The sequence below is a fragment of the Pocillopora damicornis genome, chromosome 6, assembly GCF_964200805.1.
Source record: "Pocillopora damicornis chromosome 6, jaPocDami1.2, whole genome shotgun sequence".
NCBI classification, from domain to species: Eukaryota; Metazoa; Cnidaria; class Anthozoa; order Scleractinia; family Pocilloporidae; genus Pocillopora; species Pocillopora damicornis.
This window is the reverse complement of record NC_142675.1, coordinates 8584905-8610192: the sequence shown is the minus strand read 5'-3', so window position 1 is coordinate 8610192 and position 25288 is coordinate 8584905. Positions and strand designations below refer to the sequence as shown.

General features: G+C 37.1%; 1 protein-coding gene across 1 annotated transcript; it reads right to left on the bottom strand.

The window, feature by feature from the left end:
- Positions 1–3566: 3566 nt before the first annotated feature.
- On the bottom strand, positions 3567–24961 carry LOC149043792 (uncharacterized). The gene is made up of 20 exons (XM_089210687.1): positions 24854–24961; positions 21581–21928; positions 18556–18810; positions 16707–16979; positions 12151–12201; positions 11245–11333; positions 10992–11047; positions 9840–10018; positions 9383–9493; positions 9248–9266; positions 9083–9113; positions 8033–8336; positions 7746–7856; positions 7108–7298; positions 6293–6415; positions 5988–6058; positions 5380–5420; positions 5092–5188; positions 4909–5008; positions 3567–4504 (listed from the first exon to the last, which is right to left on the bottom strand). The coding sequence occupies exons 1-20, from the start codon at positions 24918–24920 to the stop codon at positions 4439–4441; spliced, it is 2583 nt and encodes an 860-aa protein (XP_089066813.1). The 5' UTR covers positions 24921–24961; the 3' UTR covers positions 3567–4438.
- Between the last annotated feature and the right edge of the window lie 327 nt (positions 24962–25288).

Below are 25288 nucleotides of genomic sequence, written 5' to 3'. Positions count from 1 at the left end.
CAGCAAATTATTGCACGAGTTTGAGGGCTTCGCGTGCAAAAACGAATCAGTATCTCGTCTTTTAAACATTCAAATCTTCTTTTTCGATCTCATAAGACCTCACAAAATGATTTTCGTAAACATTGCGCTCTTCTTTGCGCTTAAAATAATTTAATTTCGAAAGCATGCATTTCTCTTCAGTAAAAATACTTCGTGAATAAAATTAATTTTAACCATGTGCTAAACCTTCAAATGGATTAAACTTTTGGTGGTTAAATTTCGAAAAGATGTTCTCAATATAACTGTAAAAATTTGTTTGCGCAAATGATTGAGAACGATACAAAAGCTTTTCAAAGTCCGTTAAAATGCAGTTATTTGACCTTTTGCGCTCAACATTCCAGTCGCGAGTCACACATATTTTGATATGTTTCAACCCATACGAGGCCGAAAAAGGCCGAAAAATGTTCATAGAAAAATATTCACAAATGCTCTAACCTCATTTGCTGCAGAAGACCGAACCAGAAACCATTTTAGAGTGATTCTCTTGTCATTCGTCGTTCTAGGTCTGTGTAAATGATAAGGTCGGATGAAACCACCAACCCTGTCGAACACCATCTTGTTGTCAAACGTTCGATATCTTTCTTCACTGTGGCATCTTATTCAACGGTTCAGTTGACTGCGAGTATTGCTCAGTTTACAATGCACTAAAAGATTACATCTGACAGTCTAATTCAATGCCAAACTGAGTTGACTACAAACATGTACGCCCTTTGAGTATTTAGGTTGTCACGCAATACCGGTGACAAAGGAACTTAAGGGGGTAGGTGAAGGGCAAAACTCCATATAATTAAGCACTATCGGAATTCAACTCTTGGAACCTAAAAAATATTTTATTCTGTAAACATTTTTGTAATAGTGTCATCTTTGTCCGGTGACAAACAGTAAAATACATTTATTTATTGCAGGGAATTATTCTTTTGTTTTTTTGGCGCTCTGTGCAGTGCCTGTCGTACCTATTAGGGGTGTTTTTCTTTCCACTAAAATTGCAAGGAATACCCTAATAGCATGAAAGAGAACCTTTTGTAAAATTTTTACAACACCATGCTACAAAAGGCAGTGGTGGGGATGTGTGGCTTATGTGAGGCTGGGGTGCTATGTTCCGTGGCCAATGGGTGGGGCTTGCATAAGGGAGTGGTACTATTAACCACCGTTAACAGACCAACTTCCGTTTAAAACCTTAAACTACAGAGGGGCCGACATATGTGCGCTCGGCACAAAATAAGGTCGATCTCATTTTCAGGACCGGTAAATTTGGAAGCCGACTCATGACTTGCGATATTCTTGGTGCATGAAAGTAAAGGAACAATTTCCGTTTCACGCATTCGATCTCTAGTGTTGTAACCACAAACTCCGCCAATAAGCGACTTGAACGAACAACAACCTTCCATTTTTTATATAACAAAGTTACTGTATTTGTGAAAACAAAGTCCGAAGCCCTGCCTCTAAGCGAACAAAAGGCATCGTGTAATTATCATAAACCAGGTTTTGTTTACTTAGGCTTACTATTTTTAGCAGGTACTGAATTTAGCTTTTCAACGAGTATCGGCCAGAGGCCCGATCTCCGCGACTTACATGTAAGAGATTTCAATGTTCACTACAACAAAAAAGTTTACCAGCACAGTGACGTCTTTTCACTTTCCCCTCCCCCTACCCCCTAAAAAATAACTTTCCATTGTATGATTTGCATTGCTTGACGACTCTCCGTATACAAAACTACGTTGACTGCAACATATGTGTAGTACCACTTTTAAAAGCATCGATTAGATCTACTGCACCACAAACCGAACAACACTCACAGTCAGCTGAACCGCTGGATAAGATGCCACAGTGCAGAAAGATGTCAAACGTTTCACAAAGGAGGTTGGTGACAGTTCGCAGATTGACAGGCAGTTTCATCGGACGTTACAAATACGACGAGCGACAAGATAACCACTGTAAAATGGTCTTTGGATCCTTCTTCTACGACAAATTAGGTTAGAGCATTTGGAAATGTGTACCCATGTACATTTTCCGGCCTCATATGGGTTGAATCATATTAAAGTATGTGTGTGACTCGCAACTGGAATGTTGACCGCGAAAGGTCAAATAACTGCATTTTAACGGACTTTGAAAAGCTTTCGTATCGCTCTCAATCATTTGCCCAAAGAAATTTTTACAGTAATATTGAGAACATCTTTTCGTAATTCTACCGCCCAAAGTTTAATCCATTTGAAGGTTTAGCACATGATGAAAATTAACTTTACTCACAAAGTACTTTTACTGAAGAGAAATGCATGCTTTCGAAATTAAATTATTTTACACGCAAAGAGTAACGCAGTGTTTACAAAAATCGTTTTGTGAGGTGTTGTGAGGTGTTGTGAGGTTGAAAAAAAAGATTTGAGTGTTAAAAAGACGAGATTTTGATTCGTTTTTGAATGCGAAGCCCTCAAACTTGTGCAATAATTTGCTGCTAAAAATGACGATTTAAACGGAATTTTGTTATTTCAATTTTTGTCTGAAATAAAAAGATATTTTGCCAAAAAAAGTATCCAGTGATTTTAGTTATAGTCTAGCCTATCTCACATTAAAATAAGAAAGAAATCGAATTTTTCACCCTTGCCGTGAAATTTAGAATTTGTCTGATTTTTACAGACAAGCGCTCTTAACTCGTACACTCAAAGCGAGAAATTGAGGTCAGGATATTGAAACGAAAGCTATCCTCGATCACAAGCTTTGCTCTGTTCCAGGTTCCTGTTACTGACTTGTTGGATACGAGATTGGTATAGCCAACCCATATCAGGTGCGGACTCATGGAACAACTGTTAAATATAGTGCACATATTATAATACGTATTTACAGAAATTGTACGAAAGACAAAGGTTCTTTGATTACAGCTTACGTCTATTTCTTAAGCAAGACTACTGAATTAAAAAATGCAGGGGCTTGGAGTCATTAGCCGGTTCTAGGCGTTCAGTTAGTAAAACAGAACGAAGTAAATGAACTGCGCGATACTAGCAGCAAAACAGCACGCGACCCGACCCACCCCTCCCCCGTTTTTTTCACTCAGCTGCTATCATCGTATCATTTACTGTTACCCTTTGCATTTATCAGGAAATGTAAGTGAAACGATACTAAGTCTTATCTCAGCCAAGACAATACTCTGGACGCCGGGAATATCAGGGAGTTCCAGTATCTACATTGTAAGTCCCGTCGCCAATCCGTTTATTTCCTCTGACGTGACGATAACTACCCGTAATTCCCAATGGACTAACTTTTGTTGACTGTTCCAAATTTGTATGGTCAGCACTCGTTCTCATTATTTTTGTTTGATCCTCTCTTGGGTACTCGAAAGAACACTAATGATTTAATAAATATCTCCAGGGGGAAAACCTGTGCATTTTGATGAGTGAGCGTTAAAATATCATCACACTTTTGCGAATTATGCTCCTAATTGTGACGACAAATCCTAGGAGATAATGTTATTTACGTGCAAGGTGATAAACACCGATAAGATTCTCAAAGAGATCGAGGAGTACTCGAGTCTTACACATGGTACAGAGTTTCATTTTATTCCTATACGCTATAATTATAGCAAATGTTTTAGATCAAAACGTCTATTGACAAAAGGACAGTTACATCAAACTACGCGACTTTTGATTAATCCTGGTCAGTCAGTCCTGACTCGAGACTACCCGCGTAAGTCTCTGAAGTTAAGTGACACCCCTATCGAAGTGCAAGAGAGGAGGCTAAAGACCCTCTTTAGAGTTCTCGTTATGATGGGATATTTTGCAAGAGTATATCAAAAGTTAACCGGTGCACACAGCAGTTAAACGACAGAAATAACACTCATGATACCCCTACCAATTCAACTACCTTATCAAACAACGTGCAATATTCTTACCAAGGAACGACTCCTAAGAGTAGTACAGAATTATCCTGAGTAAACTTACTTAATCTCACTACAGACAACAACTTAGCTCACCAGTGACAAAATCTTTGTATCAGAGCTGGACTCGTGATATCGTTCAGAGTGACGGATTCGGTAAAAAAGTCATATGTTCCTCTTAACAAATTTACTCATTTTTCCTTACAAAGACCATTTTTGCTTTACCAAAAACTTCAAATCTTAAAATTTAGTTTCTTTAGTCCTACAATACCTTGCATTTCGCAAAGTTTAACATTTCGTTTCCCACAGAAATGTTAGAAAAAAGTCATTTTCCCTCTTGGCAAAAATCTTCAAAAACTTTAGATAAAATTTTCAGTGAATTCATATCCCAAAGCTTCGACGATTGCACAAGTAATGCGCCAAGTATAATTCCTACCAAGTAAGCGTGTGAGGAAAAGATGATTCAGCCCTGAAACTTGTTGTGGCGAAGTGTTCAAACTGTTAGCCAGTCATATACCGCGGAAATCTATCTAACTACACTATTAAATCCTCGACGTTTGCATACAACTGCTTGTCGTACATTGTCATGTTGATCAGCTTCTGCAGAAAAGAATAATTTAATAATCAGCATCATTAAAAAAGTGTTCCTCTTACGTTATAAGCGTTTATCCTCAAAAGTGGTCAGCTTTTCACACCAAAACAAATCCAAGAAAGTATTTTATGGCGTCGTCGTTTGCTACTCTTTGTGCGTCTCAATACGGTTTTGCAATCACCCTATGATCTTTTAAATAACCATAATGTATCAATTGTCATTGGAACATTCTAGTTCGCTTCTTCCCCGTTTTTCGTGGAGTGCTAGCTTCAGTGACATAACAAGAAGATGTAATCCTAACTTCGTAAAAATTACGTTATCTAGGCTACTGTTAAGTTTAAGACTATTTAGCTGAGCCTAAGCAATTCGGTCTCACGTGAAAAAAAACTTTCATGTTAATCAAAATTCTCACCTTGTGTTGGGTTTCCATGTCCTTAAGCTGATTTTTCAATTCAGTGAAGGTTGGTCTTGCATCAGGGTCATTCTTCCAGCATTTCATCATAATCTGATACCTGGTATTGTTCAAATGATCTGTTAGATATTTAAAGAACATTTCCTTGTAGGGTGAGAGAGGAAGAATTCAAAAAGCACTTACAATTCCTCATCGATGTGTTGTGGTTTAGGCATCCTGTATCCATCCTGAAGTAAGTTTGCAATTTTTCTTCCATCCATTCGTGGGTAAGGTGAACCGCCTGGAAGAACCATAAGACCATCGAAATATAAATGTGACGAAAACGGCCTTCACTGAAACACCACCTGTGTCACTTGACGTAGTTTAAGGCTCATTTACGTTTGTCTAACTGAACACGTTATATTGTTTAATATAACATGGTATATAGCAAAAAACATCTACAAGGCCTCATAAACTTCCATTCGATGTTACCTATGGTGAAAATCTCGTACAGCAAAACTCCATAACTCCACCTGCAGAAAGACAAATCAAACAAATATAAATTAGGTGAATGAAGACAGTAAAATTTTTATACGAAAACTAAAATATATGTATTCTTTGACAAAGCATAGAATTCATGTCCTGGTTAAAATTGATAAAAACCTAGAGAAAGACGTTTTTCGTCTTATCACGAGCGTGGGACGAAGAAAAAATTCCGAGTCCCCATGAGGAATCGAACCTCAAACCTTCGGATTCCGCGCTCCGATTCTCTCTCTTATTTCTATTCACAAACATGACTCTATCGACATTGCTGATCCTAGCAGTATGCAGGACGTGTGTCATATGAACTTCGTAATAAACTTCACTCACTGAAGAGTCTCTGTGGCTTAGTGGTAGAGCATCGGATCGCGGACTTTCGCGGAATCCGAAGGTCTGAGGTTCCATTCCTCATGGCGACTCAAGACTTTTTTTCATTGTCAAACAATTATGAGAATATGCAAAACACTATTTCTTTATCGAGCTCAAAACTTACCATCTCTCTTGTTCTATTGATAAAACTTGTTGGAAAATTGCTACGGGTAACAATCAGGTATACTTACACGTCACTTTTGGTGGTATATTTACCATACAACAAGGCCTCATAAGCTGTCCACTTCACGGGAAGACGGCCCTAAAGATTTCAAATATCACTTTGCGAAACAGTTAAAAAATAATAGGAAGCGATTGGTCAAAGACAGTGATATTAAAAATTATACTCGTATACGAATGGCTATTTTCATTATGGTCCCATCCAAGGATTTTTCATCGAAATCGGGAGTATGTCAGCTTTATCAACAATGATTGTGAAAAATCACACAACTGAACGATATGAAGTACCGCCCCACCACCTCTCTTTCTTGATTACCTTGGTCTTTCGTTCATAAATATTTTCCTGCTGCACATCTCTGGCCATTCCAAAATCTGTCACCTTACACGTTTCCTTTTGTCCAACTAACACATTACGGGCTGCAAGGTCTCGGTGAATTATCTAAGAAAGCATTGACCCGAGAGCAAAAATTAGCGATTCCAGAAGAAAAAGAACTGAAATGAAACCGTTCAGATAGGAAAATAGAAATATCCAGCTACATAATATGGTGTGTGTATTTCTCTTTCTTCCAGAGATAAGAAAATTAAAATTACTATAATTACTGCTCCATATTCCACAGAGAAGCAAACTACTTTATTTCTACAATACGCATTTATTTTATAGAAAGCTTATCTTAATATTTTATTTGAAATAGGATTCTGTAATGTAGCAGTTAAGCAGCCAAAGACGAATTTTTTAATTTCAAGTTTTATTCCCTTTCCCTTCTTGTTACTAAAATGGATATTTATTGTACACTTAGTTTAGACTGAATAAAAGATCCTATTCATTCACGTCTCTGCCTTTGCCTACACGAGAAAAACTCTGATATTTTATTTCAATGTGGTGCCCTTGCAGCGATGCACAAATATTGCCATTCGCACACTGGAATGAAACTTAGGTGATGACGTCAAAATTCGTAGGGTTTCCGGCCCAAAAGAAGTGGCCTCAACAAGACGGTAAGAATACGTTTGCATATCCCGGGCGTGATCTTGTGAAGACATAATATGCTATGCAAGACATAGCTTCACATGCCGATACACCTTACAAGAACGTTTTAAAATTGCTTTTCTTTCGGGTTCTTTCAATTAACTTACAGATTTTGAGGACAAATAACTCATTCCATCAGCAATTTGCCAAGCAAACTTCATTAGCTGCTGTGACGTCAGATTTGTTTGTGGTTTGATATCCGGGTCTTTGAAGTAAGTGTCTTTTAATCCACGGCTCTTTCTCAGGTAACCGAGTAGATCCCCAAAAGGCACATATTCAATCAAAACCAGTAGCTGTTCTGAAGAAATTAAACAGTTTCATTTACATATTTCTCTCTCTAAAAAATTTTGCAATAAATAAAATAAATGAATGGCCCACTCATTGTCAATACTTCTGAAGAAATCGCACGAAAACAAGATGTAGTTTTACGAGGAAAAGCTGAAAAACTGTAACGGTCTCATGATAAAGTACAAACCAGATATTCCCTTAGAAAAAGCGATTCTGCTTAAACAACAGAATGGTTTGTACAGTGGCAAATATTCGATCTTGATCTATCAGCAAATCCAAGAGCGTCTATGCTGACTAAAAAAAGATAAAATTACCTTATGCGATGGTTGTTTGTTGTGTGCAATTGTGAAGCAGTAACTCTTCCCTTGAAGCAAATTTTCAATGACGAGAAAGCGTTACAAAGTAAATCAGATGCAAAATGTGTACAACAAAATTAGACCCCATAACCAAAACATACCAGATTCTGTGACACATCCCAGAAGTTTAATGACGTAAGGATGTGGTTTCAGCTGCTTCATTGTGTCAAGTTCTTTCATCAAATCTCTCTTGTCCGATGCAGCAGCGTTTGCTGGAACGTTAAAAACAAGGAGTAAAATTTGGTCAACAGGTATAATATGCGAAATGCCAAAATAACAACACAAGTTATGAAATGGCAAATAGCTAAAAAAATTACTGTAACGCGGTAACATTTCCTGAATGACTGTGGGTCGAGACTATCATTCTATTTACAGTACAAGAGCTCACTTTTAAGCATTTTAATAGCTACTGTGGTCGTTTCAGGACTCCCTCGAAGTGCTACTGCTGTTCCCTTGGCAACCTGACCAAAAGCACCTTTACCAATGATTTTTTCTATGGTCACGTGATGTCTCGGAACTTCCCAGGAGCGTGTTAACGGATGAAGAGGCACGTAATCAGCAGCTGAAGCACTACTTTGTGCTTTTCTATTATCTTTCTTGACTTCTATAAGATCCATGTATTCCGCAGGAGGCTGAGCGAGTTTTGCTGAATCGGGCAGACTTGGCTCGGTATCTTCTAATCCCGTTTCATTCTATTAAACCAACATACCGTTAAGGTATTCATGTAAAAATCTGCTATAAATCCCAATAAAAAGTCCCACATGTTTACAAAAATCAGTTTACCCGTTTTCATCAGACAAACGTTTATATTCTTACATAACAAGAGATTATTGTAGTTTGTAATATCTTGTCCTTATTATTACTTATTTTTGTTTTTACTAACACTCTGTTCGCTGCCATTGAAACTATCATGTCCAATGGGGTGATCGAGGTTCACAGCATACTCGCTGAAGCTACAAACTGCAACACGAAGATTGTCGATTGGTAGTGCAATTTTTTTAAAAATACACACACGAAAAAAAACTCTTTCTGTATTCGGATCCTGGACTAACGTTTTGAAAACAAGGCATCAAGATAAACAGACAGCCAAAACTGCGCGGAAAAAAAATTATTTACAAAACAAATATCAACCGGGTGCAGACCAGTTAGCGATCTATGAAGTGAAGTCACGCAGTTGAACCAGGGATGATCGCAGGAAAATCCATGGAGCAGCTTGGTAAAGGACATGATCCCAGGACAAAGCCCCTATCGAGTCAAACTTCTTCCCATATTCTATTGTACCTGTCATTAATGCATTATGCCTTTTTTTGTATAACTACACCTTTTTTCCTTCCTATCTGTTGTAAGCGTTAATTTTCTTCTAAGGAGTAGAGGTAAAGTGGGATTACATAATTACTGGCAACATTAACATGACCTCAATGTCTTAGTTGTAACTTACATAGGAAACACCTCTTTCATCTTCATAAGTCCTACAATTGAGAAAGCATACAAATATTTATGGCGAGCTGAGAATCTCAACAGTTTTAAGTGGAAGTTTGTTATAACACGATTCCTATATATGGTTCATTACATCGACGCAATCCAAGTGGCAGCAAATTCTTACCTCTGTTTCCCAACAGCGCCTGAAAAAGAACGAAAGGAAAAAAAAAATGATGTGGATGTGGGTCAAGATTTTCTTTTTCTAATAATGAATCTTGCAGCCAAACCCTCTATCATAGATTATGAATTTTTTACCTACCTTTCTTATGTAGCCAGATTATGTAAATAATTAGAAGAACGATTATGAAGGCAAGAACCCCATTTATGGCTAACGAGACGTTGTTAAATGGGCAGGTACATTCCTCGGGACCTAAAACGAATCATTATACAAAGCTTGATCAGGTAACAATCAAACCACATTTACAGTGATCGTGGTCAGTACACTGCTCTCAATACGTAGCTTACGCTCATGAACGAAAACCGTCAACTCTAATTGGCTGGGTACTAAGGTGCTACTTTCTCTATAATAATTTTAAAAAGTAAGATTTTTTTTTAATTGAATAAAACAAAAACAGCGACAAAAACAAAACTTGGAAATATATGACTCGCAGAACTGAGTTTTTTAATTAAACAGATACTGAATACAATTAGAAAAAGTCCATATTCGGACGAATACGCGTAAACATTTATCAATAATATTGCTTTGTAAAATTTACCTTTTGTTGTGCTTTCCGAGCCGTCTGTGGGCATAAAAACTTGTTTAATTGATTCTGGATCGACTTTAAAACCTCCGAATTTGTCTTGCCTTGCAGCAACCAACAGGACAGTCAAAACATTGCTGACAACTACACTTCGATTGAACCTCATCATGAAGTCGAGAACAACACTGCCACACCTAGGTAAGAGGGGTAAGGATGTAAAATGCCGAATCGAACACCGCGCCGAAAAGAGTAAGACGCATAAGTTATGACTGATTATACAGTCGGTATTAAACAAAACGAAATCGTGGGAAGAGTTCATTTAGGTTTGCAAGTAGTTTCTTCATCCACTTTTACATTCTCTACCTATTCAAACATTTGTCAACTTTGGAGAATAGAACTACAGTACCTCTTCCCAATATTTGTTTTATCTCTCCCATGAAAGCTTATTACGATTACAGTACAAAGCCATTTGTTACAATAAATAACATTTTCATTATAAGACCTTGTTGCTGTCTTTGTTTTGTGAAAAAAAATTGTCGCTACCCTAATTTAAATAACGTTACTTGAGTAATAGTTAAACAGGTTATGAATTAGGAGACCCGCAGTACTCAATTTACGCAACGTTACTCTTGGGGATACCCTTGTGGTCTGTTTTGACGTTTTATAAAATGAGCAGCCTAAAGATTAGAAAGAATCCAGCACCAAACAAAGTATGTTACCGAAAGGACAGCGTTTGCAGTGAGAGCAATTCGACGAAGGCGTACCTTGCGTGACAAAAACTGAGTAACCACACGGCTTCAATTGCATAATCAGTCATAATTTATGCATCGTGCTCTTTAGGGCACGGTTCTCTATTCGGCATTCTATTTGTAGTTTGGTGACTTTTAAGTGTTAAAATACATTGAAATTTAACCAAAAGAGTATTTGTGATGTAATAAACCGAGGTAAATAAAATGAATTCATGTCATTCTGTGTCAATCTATTGCTGTACATTAAGTAACATGTACTTCAAATGTAGATTATTTTGCATTAGATAAGATTTTTTTAGAGGAAAAACACCAGTTTTAAAACTAAAATACGCCAACTGAGAGAAAGCTCCTCCCCACCCCAGAACACAGATTTGCGTTAGCGTTTGTTTTTTCAGTGTTGAGACAAACTGCACCTTACCTGGTGTTCACGGTGTTGGCGGATGAGCAGCCAAACTTAAAGGCAATTTGACAAGCCTATAAGGACATTTAGAGAAGAAATGTAAATTCGAATACTTGTTTCGTAAATTGAAGATCGTTCAAAATGTCGTTTTCTTTTTACAGAAATATTGAGATTTCGTCTAAGAGCAGATTGATTAAGATTCCCTTTTAATGATAAATCTTATGGCAGTATTCTATACACTCCGGTATACGGATCAAGTAGATTATCTAACCATTTCTGGAAATTTCGCGGCAACGTCTGAACGTCTGCTGCAGTTCCCCTGTATTGTCGCTGTCAGGTAAACTTCTGTGCTTTCTGAAGCTAAAGAAAAGCCGTGTCCTTTTACATTTACAAAAATTATGAAGAGCCTTGATTCACAAAAATTGCTGAGAAGTGGTTCCATCTAACAATAATTCTACTTGAACATTGTCCAAAAATCCCAGCAGAGATCTTTCTGACAGAGTATGCTACTAAGCTCGAGAGTAAACTTATGTTTTAATGCACGCAGTAGCATGAACATGTTACGATTAGCCTTGTTCACAATGTTTTAATATTTGATACAGAAACTTGTAACAAATGTAAGTACGCCCAAAGAGTGATTGAATTATATTTTTTGAACGAGTACTATGGTTCCTTTCCCTTCCCCCACCCCACTTGAAAAAAGGTTTTGCATCGCCACATGAATTAAGTAATTTGTGTTTGAAGATGACCAGCATATGCTTCAAAATATTCATTAAACCACAACTGGAAGGAGTCTTTAGGGAAATAAAAAGAATACTTTTATACATCTATAATTATGCTTATTCTTACTCCTTCCATTATGGAAGGTACAGCCTTTTACTCATAAAGATCTTTTGAGTCGCTGCATGACACCTGACGAGATTCACATAATCATATAAGTTTGTATTAGAAGAAAGTAATTACGGAATAGTAACAACTTTGCAAACAAATTTTTTCAATTTTGATATAGATTTAGCAGTCTGCGTTACGACTGTTTGTGAGTCTACAGTCCTTCGCTAAGTTTCAGACTTTTAGTGACTTAATTCACTCTTTGTTTTTTACTCGAACTCATTCCGTGCTATTATGATGACATAGTTTTACACGGTGGTCAAAAGAACGTCTATAAAAAAACATTTACCTGCGGGAGTTGTTTGGGATGAAGTGGCAACTGTACTTGAAACTGTTTGAACTGGAAAAAAACAAAATACGACTTAAAATGATCGACAAGCAATTTTAAATTTTACGTAATCATTATACCAAGCTCAAACCACATGATAATAATAATACGTTAACTTAAATAATTTTTTCACGAAGGTTCTGGGTATGATAGACCATACTTCCTAAAACTGTTATTATTATTCATATCATTGTGGCCAACATTATTATCATTGATATTACTATAACTATTATCATCATTACAATTATTATCATTGTCAACACTATCACTAAAGAGCACCCAAAATGTGAGAGAACTACAAAGAGGTCCATAAAATCTTAGAACAAAACTGGCCTTTCAGTATTAAACTCAGTGCAACATAGATATCAATGGACGGGGCCAAGTTTGAAATAAAAGGTCAAGTGACAAAGTGTCAAGTGTTAATATGTTAATATTATATATATTAATAATCAATTTTACTTAATTTTAAGATAGAGCCTAACGGTTTCTTGTAATATCGAAAAAAGTGCACTTCCAAGTAAAATGGGAAAGGTTTTGTAGCGCTAGGTTTGCCACAAAATGAATGCACAGCTAATCTGTTTGCCCAATAGACGAATATATAGATGTAAAGATATGTAGTCGTGTAGATGTGTAGTTGTGTACAAGTGATTCGACTTAAAATAAATAATTAACACAAATATCTAAATACAAATATAACAACAAGACCAACGACAGAGCTACAAGAAATAGAAATGACTTTTCAATTTGTGGCGTAACCAGGTCTGGTAATAAAACTCTCAAACAAAAGTAACACGGCGCTAACTAAAACTAACGAAACGACTGAATTAATTGAAATCAACAAGTAATGAGAAGTATGTAACGAAAGCAAAGCTTATACTGGCGAGAAATAACGTGCTACCAGCACTACGTAATTCTTACACAACCTCATACAAAAGTGCGGGCTTAATTGAATTGAAACAGAACATCACAATAGTAGTTCCATTGAAAGAAACACAATATAAAATCTTTTCGCAGTTACTTGACATTGGACAGAAATGCAAATTCTCCTTGCAACATTCCAACCCCTTAAGTTTACTTCAAGTATTGGGCGACTAGAATTCAAATTATAAATAACGTAAGAGTCCCTTAAGTTAGTCTGCTAGTGTTCAAAGTTCACGCACATCTGGTGCACAAATTCAAAGGCTTTTTTTCACTTTCAATAAACAACACGATAGTCAGGTAGATTAAATCGAGTCGTTCGTCGCGAGAAAGATCTCTTGTTCAAGTCAAAAAAGCTGTGAGATTGGCCTTGTGAATGTAGAGGACTTTGGCGCAACCTTGACAGATCGGATAAATCCATCCCTTTGTGAAATAACTCCGAGAACGCGGCCCGAAGGAAACTGACGGTGGTGAGCTCTTTCATGAGGAATAAAAACCAGGTCACCAAAAGCAAAACTATGACGTGGTCTGATCCACTTCTGCCGTTCTCGCAAATTTGGTAGATATTCCGACAACTATCTCCTCCAAAATACGTCAGCTAGGTATTGACCCTACTTCCAGCGACGTTGGCAGTACAAATCGTTCTTAACAAAGACTCCTAGTGGCATATTTCGAAGTAAGTAACAAATGGTTAGCAGTCAAAGATTCTGAAGCAATAGGACTGCAAGCCACTTTTGAGAATTCCCTCAACTCCTGCCATCAACGTTGGCAGTGCATGCCTCTCCAGAACCAATTGTTGCTTAAGAAGGACTCTTGAGATATTTCTCACTGAACGAATGATGCGTTCCCAGACTCCTACCATTTGTGATACCCCAGGAAATTAAACTTCCACTTGATGTTCTTTTGGTGTAGGAAAACTTCTATCCTCTACTGATTCCAGTTGTTTAGGGCTTCACGGATTCCTCTCTCTCCGCTACTTAAGTGTATACCATTGTTCCCTCTTATCATCTATGGCGTCCCTCTTCTGCTGATGAATCTGCAAAGAGCGCAAATAAACGAATCTTTTTCGAGAGACTCAGTCACTTCAACGTGGATTGCTCCGATAGTTAAGCAAGAGAAAAAACACCATAACTTTTAACTGCACTTCTACCTTGCTTCACGTACAGTGGGCCAAAGAAATCTATGTCAACGTTAGAAAACGAAGGTTTATCTGGAATAAGCCTGTCGCCAGGTAAATCTAAAATCAATTAGCAGGTAATTTAGTGTTAACAACTGAGCTGAAAACGTAAATTGGCCACCGTAAAGGGTAAAAAAGCTGACGTTTCGAGCGTTAGCTCTTCGTCAGAGCGATTGGTCCTTTGCAGCATTTTGCTTTTGGCATATCAAAGAGTTACTGAGTATTCTTCAAAGAGCTGCCAGTCTCTTGAAGATCAAGTACTTTTGTCTCAAACTGTTCAGGACATATTCTTGGCCTAGATGACTAACAGACTCATGAACATCCATAATGAGCAGCTTGGTAACCTGGTGCTTTGAAGGTAACAGCAATTGATGTTTCGATTGGTAATCCGATGAAGAATTTTGAAGCCGACCACCAACTGCAATATTCCCGCTCCATCCAGAAACGGTCTCAATCTGCACACTGAATCAAATAGGCTGATAATCTTCAATTTACCCTTCTCTGATTCTCCTGGGCTCAAGTTTGGGAGGGCTTGCACGTATGTGACGATTTGAGCCTCTGCATGTTGTAATTCGTCTATCGACAGCCTACCACAAGGAATTCGATCAACAGGGTCCTCTTGTAAGCACCTCTTGCTCTCATGGAATTGTTAAATCTGAGACGCGAAGCAACTCCCTTCTTAAACTTGAACCATAACGAATATTGCAGAACCATTAGGTCTAGTGGTCGTTTATCTTCCATGAGAGTAACATGGTTTGTTCGAGCTTAGCATCTGACCGCTGGGTTTTACTCAGAAATGCTGAATGAAGAGACTGGATGGGTGGGCTACGATGTCTCACTTTCCCAAAAAAACTTAGGGCCTCTGAACCACACTTCTCTCTTTAACGACACCTTTACTCTCAGTTCTCGGCTGGCATCGTCAGCTGGGTTCATGCTTGTTGACACAAATTTCTACTGGGAAGGGAGCCATCATGTATCACTACCAGGCAAATAGCCACAAACATGTAGAATCGTTTGTCTCTTTGCTCTTGATATATTGGAGGACAGCCATGGAGTTTGACCAAAACACTGTCTTGTCAAATTTTAACTGAAATTCTTCTTGTAACGTCTGATTCAATCTGACAGATAAAACAGCGGTGACAATTCTAATCTGTGTATAGTCATCTGTTTAACGTGAGCTAAGCGAGATTTCCCAGCGAGGAAACTGCAGAGGGTAAAGCCATTTTCATTGACGAGTCTTGCATATGAAACAGTCCCATAAGCAATCTGAGAGGCATCTGCAAAGCGGTGAAGCTCTGCATTTTGTATCCAGCCAAAGTTGGTTCCTTTCAAACATATTGGTAAGGTAACACTTAAAAGTATCGGTACATCACATAGCCATCGTACACTGAACACCAAGGGTTATTTCAATATGAGGTACACCGGAATGTAAATCCAAATCCAAAATTGATGAAGCTTTGTCTGAGGTTGAAATGGTTTTGAGGACTTCCCTCCTTTTACACAGCCACTTAGTCAATCGAAATCCACCTCTTGACAATAGGACACATTAATCTTCTCTCAATTTACTGGCGAATTCATTTAATTGCACTGATTTCAAACAGTCATCCACATAAAAGTTCTTCAATACTGTGTTCATCACTTTATTGTCAAAGTATCCTGCATTGTCTGGAGCCGTCCTCCTTTTGGACCGAAATTGTCCTAACTTGGTGAAGACGTGCTACCAAAAGGTGTGCTCAACAGGCTCCTTAGATAAATCATCATCAGGCCACCAAAGGAACCTTAAGGTATCAACATCGTTTGAATCAGCCATTACTAGATGGAAATTGCTTCAATGTCTGAGGAGAGAGATACTGGTTCCTGACGAAATCTTAAGAGGACACCAAGCAGGCTGTTAGTCAAGTCTGGACCGCTTAGTGGTTGGTCATTCAGCGATGTCTCTTTGTATCGGGCTGTGCAGTCAAACACCACTTGCAGTTTCCCTGGCTTATTAGGATTAAAGGCAGCATATAATTGACTGGTGATATCTTAACTGGACGTTGTTCATTGTGGTTTTTAAGTGTGACTCATTTTCGCAAACCAATATTTTAATTCATTTCGATACCATATCAGTTCAACTGATACTGACATCATACACTACATATGAAGAAAACATTCCCTATCCTCGAAAATCTGTTGAAAACATCAGGAACATCAACAAAAGTCTTCATCGGCTTGAGAATACTGCTAACTAGCACATGTGTCGTTCGCCAGGCACAAAAGGTCAACCTCATCACCAGGGTCTCTATTTCTCCTTGTTCGGGATTGTAATGATTCACTGTGTGGGAAGTTTTATTGACGCAATGTAAACTGGTATAAAACATTTTTCCTGTTTTGGATTATAATTCCAAAGTACTTAAAAATGCTCAAAGATGTTTCTACCCACCCTTTATGTTAAGTCTCACAGTGGCTTTTTCTCCATCTCCAACGTCATTATATGGGATACATACGTACTCGCCATAGTGCTGAGATCGATTGACGTTATTGAGAGTATACTCACTGTTGCTGTTCTCGCTTAGGAGGCTGCCATTGAAATAGAACTTGTAAAATGATACTTGTGGCACAGCAGCCATAACTATGCACTTGAATGTAACAGCGTCTCCTTCAGTGACGGTATTTTGTGCAGCATTGGTTGTGAGCCTCACACCTTCAGGTTTGTCTAAAAATTTCAATCAAATCAAAATCTCAATTTCAGTTTAATTCATCGCTTATACATTTCGCCTGGTTATAAATCATAACCTCTTTTAAAAGTCTAGATGGTTCATGATAAGGCAACAAGGGTTTGTCTTGTATCAGTCCATGGAGTGCTTTGGGCAGAAAATATAACGCTTTTGTGATGGAAAATTGTAGCAACTCATCTACCCATGGTTAGAATGCTGACTATAAGGAAAATACTTTAACTTACACATTGCAAACTGAAAAACAACGGCATTACTGCAGCAAGAAAAATAACATCAACTATTTTGTTATCAGGATAACTATTTAAAACCTCTGTTACTAAAAATGAGCAATTTGTGAAGCCCAGCTTTTTGTCTTAACGGACATAAAACGTTGTCGCTCTTGAAAAATTTTTGATGAAAATCCTTCATTTTGAGTCAAAAGGCGAATGCAACAGGGTCCTAGAAGCTGCACGTGAGAGGATCTCATCTCGCAAAAAAGCGGAAACCCAGTTTGAAACAGTTTGAAGACATTCCTTATTTTCCTCGCGGAAACCCAGTTTGAATCAGTTTGAAGACATTCCTTATTTTCCTCAATTGGTACCAGGATGATATATTTATCTAAGAGATTCCTGAGGAACAGAGCCTCAATTTTAGAGAAACCTTAAGTCGAGGGCCTCAAAGGCTAGATGCTTCATTAGGGATTTTTGGCTCGACGCCACTACCAAATATGCAAAAAAAACAATTCAATTTTCATTAACAATCCAAGCTTCCTCAAGTTTACTCTTGCAAAAAGCTTAAGCAGCAGCAGAGCGAAAAAACTAAAGCGAAAAACCAGAGAGATTTGGTCAGGTTGTGTTCACACTATCGTGGCTCTTTATACTTCCTGGGAGTCTGAAACAGGCTAAATAAAATTGCAATTCTGATTATAAGTATTTTTAATTTGCACGGACAATAGTATGTAAACTGCTTGTTTCAACGAAAAACCTGGGGGAAACTAGACGAAGTTAGGAAATACATATCTTTCATAGGGGGCGGCATAATGCTTGCAGGTTACACAACCTCCAAAACCAGAAAGTCATAGAAATCAATTACCCAAGTGCAGGATTTGTCATTCCTTCCCTGTCTTTAAATGAGAAAAAAAGTGAAGCTTGTAATCACTCCATGGTACAGTCTGTCACTTTTGTGTCATTTGACAGTCGAGTATTTAGTATAAGGTGGCAAAGCCTTGTGCGCTAGTCAAACGGAGTGAATTTTGGATTATCACAATGGTTCGGAGATAGTTTTAAGCCATTTTCGGAGTTAAACACAGTCCAACTGAAGCAATGAAATAGCAAAAAAAATGTCGCATCCTTCTAAGTAACATACCATGAGCAATGATTTCACGTAAATTCAATTGTCCCAACCGATAATTGGGACCAATGCATGGAAAGCCAAAAATGATTTGATGTGGAATTCTGTTTCCTTTCATTTTTGAACAGATTTATAAGTTCTAGGTTACTGTCACCCCAATAACATTAATCGCACTGTAAATAAAGTAAATCCAGAAATAGAAAATTAAGGTTAAAATATACTTACACTGAACTACAATTGATGTATCAATAGAAGTGACTTCCACTGAGTTATTGGCTTGACATGTATATTTTCCTGCATCTGTTCTGTTTATATTTTCGAGCTTTAAAAACGTAACTTTCTTCCCTGAACTTTCCAGTACTCCATTTCTAATCCATGCCACATCCGGCAATGGTTTCCCAGAAGCTTCACAGGCCATGGTGACAAGGGATCCTTCAATGTAATATTTTCCTCTTAAAGAGATGTTTATAAGTAGTGCCTCTGAAAGGTAAAAGAGATTATGTCATTCCTCACATAGCGTAACAAATCCTACTTGGACCTAATCTCAAAATTTACCCAACTTCGATAAAATAGACAAAAACATCAAGCAATTGGTCCCCAACAGCCAAATAGTAGAAGGAGGCTCAAACCTCTTTCAGTACAAGTTAACCTGTGGGCTCTAACTACTCGATAACTTACTCGCGAGCTAAATTATAAAGCAGAGCCCCAGCCTAGAAAATTAAGGGCTGATTCAGGAATTTACTCTTTGGGCTAAGGACCCTGGCTTCTAAGCTACTTCTATTCAAGTGAAAAAAATTTATGCTGCTGCACAAACAAATAGGAACAGAGCCAACCAAGCCACACCCCACTCAGAACTTGGTCTGACAAAGGATCAACAGGACACATCCTAAACCCAGAGAACTGAAATTTTGATGAAAGAGAAACTATGGATTCTTCCCAATAAAAAGAACACACCAGTGGCGTGCTGAATGCTGCTTTCCTATAACTTAAAGTTAAAAGAAGGTCCACTCTTAGTAAAAGAAAACAAGATGTTTGGCCCTCAATTATTTCTACAAGTCAAACCTTCAAAGAATTGTAACCTTACAGAAACGTGCGTTAAGAACAGTAAGCAATTCTACATACATTACCCATACTGGCCCTACTTTTAAGGAACTTAAACTCTGAAAATTTCATGATATCCATTCGTTTCAATTAGGTACTTTTATGTTTTCATTCGTGAACTCTACACTCCCTTCCAAATTCAATAACTTTTTTTTACTGAATAGTCAAATCCACAATTATAATACTAGGAATGCTCAGTCCTTCCGCTTGCCACTGTGCAGAACGAACACCAGGAAGTTTTCAATTTACTTTCAAGGTCCAAACTTTTATAATTCGCTAAATTCTGACATAACTAGTTCTCCCTCTTCCGCTTCTTTTAAAAGAAAGCTTAAGGAATTTCTTCTCTCTAGGTATTAACTTCTGTAAGGCAGTAATTCTTAACTAACTTATTTAATATGTGTGTGCATGTGTGTGTGTGTACGTGTGCGCGGTCAAAGTTAATTACCATAAGTCCATATTGTAATTCTAATATAAGATTAGTTATTTTAAGTGAGAAAGCCTGACTTGTTATAAGCCTCGTGGTTTCTTTCAGGTTTTCTCGCCATTTATTCTCTGTCATCAATTTTCTTCATTTTTTTTTCCATCTGTAAATGTCGTATATGGCAAAATAAATATTGTATATTGTATTGTATTGTATTGTACAAGTGAAATATGAGACATAATTGGCTTTAGGCTACAAAAACCAAATGCAAATGATGATTCGTTTGCCCTTTTAAGCCATAATAACCTGGTATCTTTCTATTGTAATACAATTCGAAAAGGTAAGCTGTGTGACAGGTATTGTATTACAGTTAAAATAAGCCAACAGAACTTAATTAGCAAATGTACCATTAAAATAAAGAAAAGAAAGAAGGTGTTGTAATGGCTGGTGAGCTCAAAAATTTTTAGTCATGAGTCATAAAGGATCAAAAACAAGCAAGTGAACAAAGTAAACAGTGAGTTTGGATTCTTCACAACAAGTGAATAAAATCATTCAAGCAAACAATGAGGTAAATTGTACATGAGTATTGAGATGCCACAAACGTTTTCAACTTTGAATCACAGTCAAATGACAAAGAAGTTACATATTCAATATCACACTCGTTTAAATGTACTAAATGTACTCTTAGATACTGTATTCGAAAATGACAGGTAAAACACTCAGAGAGAAGATTATAAAGTCTGTGCAAAGAACATTAGGCTTCTGTTTGATACATGAAAATTTTCTGAAAAGTTTAGGTTACATAAGCTCACGAAACGTTTCATACTGTAAATTGAAATTGAATAATTTTAGTCTCATGTTGCTTTTTGTGGAATTCAGCCAGTTTCTCAGTGAGGCAACCAAAGTCAGCAATAAAATCAAAGCTGTTGAACTGACCTCCATGAAAACATCATCTGCTCAGGACAACATTCTTACCTGGCCACATTGGTCATCAGTGAATTATTTTCTGTTTGCACGTTCAGTGTCTTTCAAAGAGCATAAAGAGCTTAGATTATAGACTTTGTTGGTTTATTGTTTTAATAACTTTTAAATTTTTTTTGTCTTGACTTGCTCCTAAGTGTCAGAGATTACTTGAAGAAGTCACCAATCTGTTAATGAAATTTACATCTGCAAACCTTGATGATCATCATATTAATCCCCAGAAAGCAGCAAATGATGCAATGCTGACTTTCATCCCCTTTGGCAAGTCTCTTTAAAAGGCTTGAAAAGCAATATGGTTTTTTTCACACCAAATTTATTTCACCTGCTGCTTGTGATTGGTCATGCAATATTTTCCTTCTGTCACTGACTTAGCAAAATCATACAACCAATTGTATTGTTATAGTTTCGACTGATCATTTTTAATTGACAGCTTTGCTAAGAGAAAATATCAGTACTTATATTAATATTACAGTTATCTACACATAACAGAGTAACCCAGTAGTTGTTGCCAGAAGAATAAAGCAATAACTCTTTGATTTCTTACTCGTGAGAAACAGCAAAGCAAAAAGGGTAGAATTTATTTTCTCCTTTTAGGAGTGCAGTATCTCATGCCAAGTAAAAGTGGCACTGTCTACTGTTCCCAAATTTATGCTATTGTTTACTTTCTCCAGATCAAAGAAATATGAAAGACATGAGTTGAATTCATTTGATTTATGTTTGATTGATAACTATTTCTGTAATACCTACCTGCCACAATAAGCTGAACTGTACTTTTAACTGTTTCGAGAAAGCTTCCAATGAGCTCACAGTTAAATTTGGCATTGTCTCTAGGGTTGATGTTCTTGATAACCAGGGTAGCTCTTCCTTCAATTTTAACTCTTCCTTTGTAAGATGGAGGAATACTAGGATGTTCTTGGACACCAAGACTGTTCTTAACCATCATTTTGACAAATGCAGCATTTACCTGAACTTCATAGAGAATGTCCTGAATGTCATTATGTGGATCAGTGTAGTCCCACACTAGCTTGGCATCACTACCATTGTTAAAGTAGCTTGGACTAGAAGGTTCCTGGGTGAAACGCACATCCACACCCCCTAAAATCGACAACCGTAAACATAATATTTTCAGCCCTTTAGTTACATGTGTAAAGATAATATTTAGGAAGAAGGGCTTAAATAGAGTCCACCACAGAGGCACTTTTAGTGTAAGCAGTAACAACAATAAGTATAAATATGCACTACATTGGTATTCACTGATTGTATCAATCAGCCCAAAGTATACTTTCATTTGCTAAGAAATAAGGTTCAATAACAGTAATATGTTACTCTTTGTGCCTTTTGAAAATAATTTTTGACAAGTTCCGCTTTCCGAAATTAATGTATAGTGGTAAAATTTCCAAAATTTAGAAACAGTACACTTGAAGAAATTAGTCGAAGAAAAACTTGTGGAGGTGGAAAAGGGAAAGTGGAAATGTCCTCACATATTACAGTATATGTTAAACTATCGATTGAGGGATTTATTATTCCCCCATTTTCTAGTCTTCTGGCTTTGAGTGTTTGAAAATTTGTTTGGTCTTATCTGAGCATCCTCAACCCATCACATAAGATATGTATGAAAGAAGAAAAAAACAGAAAAGAAACCATTCAAGTGTTCTTGATGACCAGAACAAAATTCTTGTGGGCTTTAAAGTTTAGTGCTGAAAAAATTGTGCCTAAAAATTGGAAAAGAAATAAAAGATCAAACACATCACTTCTTTCCCTAATCTTGCCCTGTTCTGTAGTGAATAACCAAGGTAAAAAGACACAGTAATGAATAAAAATTAACAAATATTTGTGGAAGATGAAGTGAAGTGAATATTATTCAATGATCTCCCCTTTGCCTTCAGCAAAAAATTGTTTTAATACAATCCCCCAGGTGCTTTCAAATTCTGTTATAAATTCTGTAAATAAAGAAAACATTGCACACATTTTGTTACAATTATGTTGATTACCTGTATCAAGATGAGCAGGCAGTTTTAAGAGGTTTAAATTTTTTAATATCAAAAACTTTATCCCTTTGTTTTGAAAAGTGTTCTGCTAATCTTTTAGCATCTTTTATGCTCTTTGCAATTTAGTTTTCTCCCACTGAATTCAACACTCCCTTGCAACACTTGACAGAATGCATGCAAAGCAGCCATTTTGAAATTTAGCACTCTTGTTATAATCACCCTGCACACTGTGATTATAACAAGATATGATGCAATACCTGACCAATCAGAGCATGGGCATCTCTATAATAACCTGAGTGAGAAATTATACTAATAGTATAGTTATCATTGAAGCCATCACATAACACAGGGAAAAAAAAACAATGACAGCACAAACAAAAATGCAATGATCAATCATTTCATGTGCATAATTTCTGAAAACTTTGGCATATTAAGCTGGCATAAAAATTCCAATGTTATAGAAATAGAAATAAGAAATAAGACATCAAACACAATTTTCTATCATCTATAGCCTCGGTCATAGAAAGGATGTCAACAATGGTCAAAACTTGTACTGCACCTCCTTTAGCTTTGAATATCTTTGACCTCATTTCTACCATCAATAAGGTATTGTATAAGAAGCTGAATTATACTTGCAGGACAGGAGTAAATTAGTTGAATGAAAAGTGTGTCAATACCATGGAAATAATAGTACCAGTTTGAAACAAATTTTTGCTCATTCACACAAGCACAAATCAAATCAAAAAGGTGGATTGTAATGCTTTCTTATCTGAGTCAGAATCTATAAAATTTAAGTCTTTTGTACCCATTGGGAAGAGATTCCACTTTAGTTCCCCGGATTGCAAATGTTAGCAATTGATCAAAGCATAGATTTAGACAAAGATTGTGATCAGTTTGCATGAGGCAAAATCAGAATGATTTTCACCAATTTTCATGAAGCCCAGCTGACTTCTTGTTTTCAACCTTGAAGTCATAATTTTACAGTTGTCAGCAACCAGCAAACCTTGCTGACATTCACTTTCATTCCATTTGGCAAGCCCCCACAACACAAAGGCTAAAAAACCCAAATGATTGTTTTCACTGGTCTACCTCTAATTGGTCAGATGCTCATTTCTCAATTGTGAGAAAAACCATCCTACCTATCAGAATTTTTGCAGTTTATAATAAATTTTTGTTTTGTTAATTTAGCTTGGAGTAAATCTCAGTATGTAAACTATATGATAAGCCAACATATCTTCACACATGTGGTCATTTCAAAAATTTTGGCCCTGCTTAAAACGTTAACTGTTTTTAAATGCACAACAAAAATAAGTCTTCCACAAGGACCGGTGTGGGGTACCACAATTGTATGTGCATAAAGCTAAAAAATTGGTCAAGTAGACAAATCATACATGTACATGTGAGCAAACAATTCTCATTTATCCATCCAAGTGCATTACGTAGTTTCTTTACATGATTGCTGCTTGGAGGAAAAGTAACACTCAACTTAGCTAGCAGCAATTATCCTTGCTGATGTCATTATTTGCACCAACAATGCGAGCAAAAATTGGTAACAGCTCTTCCCAATAATGGTGATGGATGGCAAGGAAGAGAGTTTAAGTACAGATGGCAACTCTTTTCTGACCATCATGCTTGTAATGGAAAGCCACCTGACAAAGCAGTAACTTTTCTCATGGCTAAGAAGAGGGCTCATACTAACCATGAAAATAGTGCAGTTCTCAGTTTCAGAGTTGGTGTTAAATTCTGAACGTATGGTATTGTTACACTTGAAGCATAAAATCATTTGCTTGTGATTTCTATCGCATCATAGTTACTCAGACTTCATCTATCACGTGATTGAAATTCCAAATCATATCTTAATTTTGAAATACAAAAGATTGTTGAAAGCCATCTTGGAGTTCGGAAATCATTTTGACGAAAATAACGTTCAGAAAGAAAGGGTTGGCGTTTTCGATGTCTAAGCTTAAAATGGCACCCGGTAAAAGAAGACACCGTAAAATCCTTTGTGTGGGAGAATAAATTTCACACTTACCTGACCCGTGAAACTTTACCAGCAGAAGAAAGAGTAAGTAAATTTCATAATCACGGAAAGACACCATCCTATCAGACCTTTGCTGATGCTTCAATGAGGAAGGTTGTGCCAAAATCCTACGGAAGTCACTTGAAGGAATAAACAATTAAGCCTTTCTTCGCTTTGAGACTGGGACCGAGTGTCACGATCATCTTCGTGAAATTGACGGCCTTAGTCGGCAAAATTCTCTAAACAACGTGGCGGATGGTGCGATTTATGGAAGAAAACTCGATTTATGTTAAACACCAAGGAAATTTCTATGAATTGTAAAAAATTTTCTTCCGGAGAAACGTTCCCTTCAGATTGAACTATGCGTGAAACTTGCGAATGTGTCGAATGAGAACATTGGCATCGATATCGAACACGCGAACGTATCAAGCTAAATGAAAGTCACGC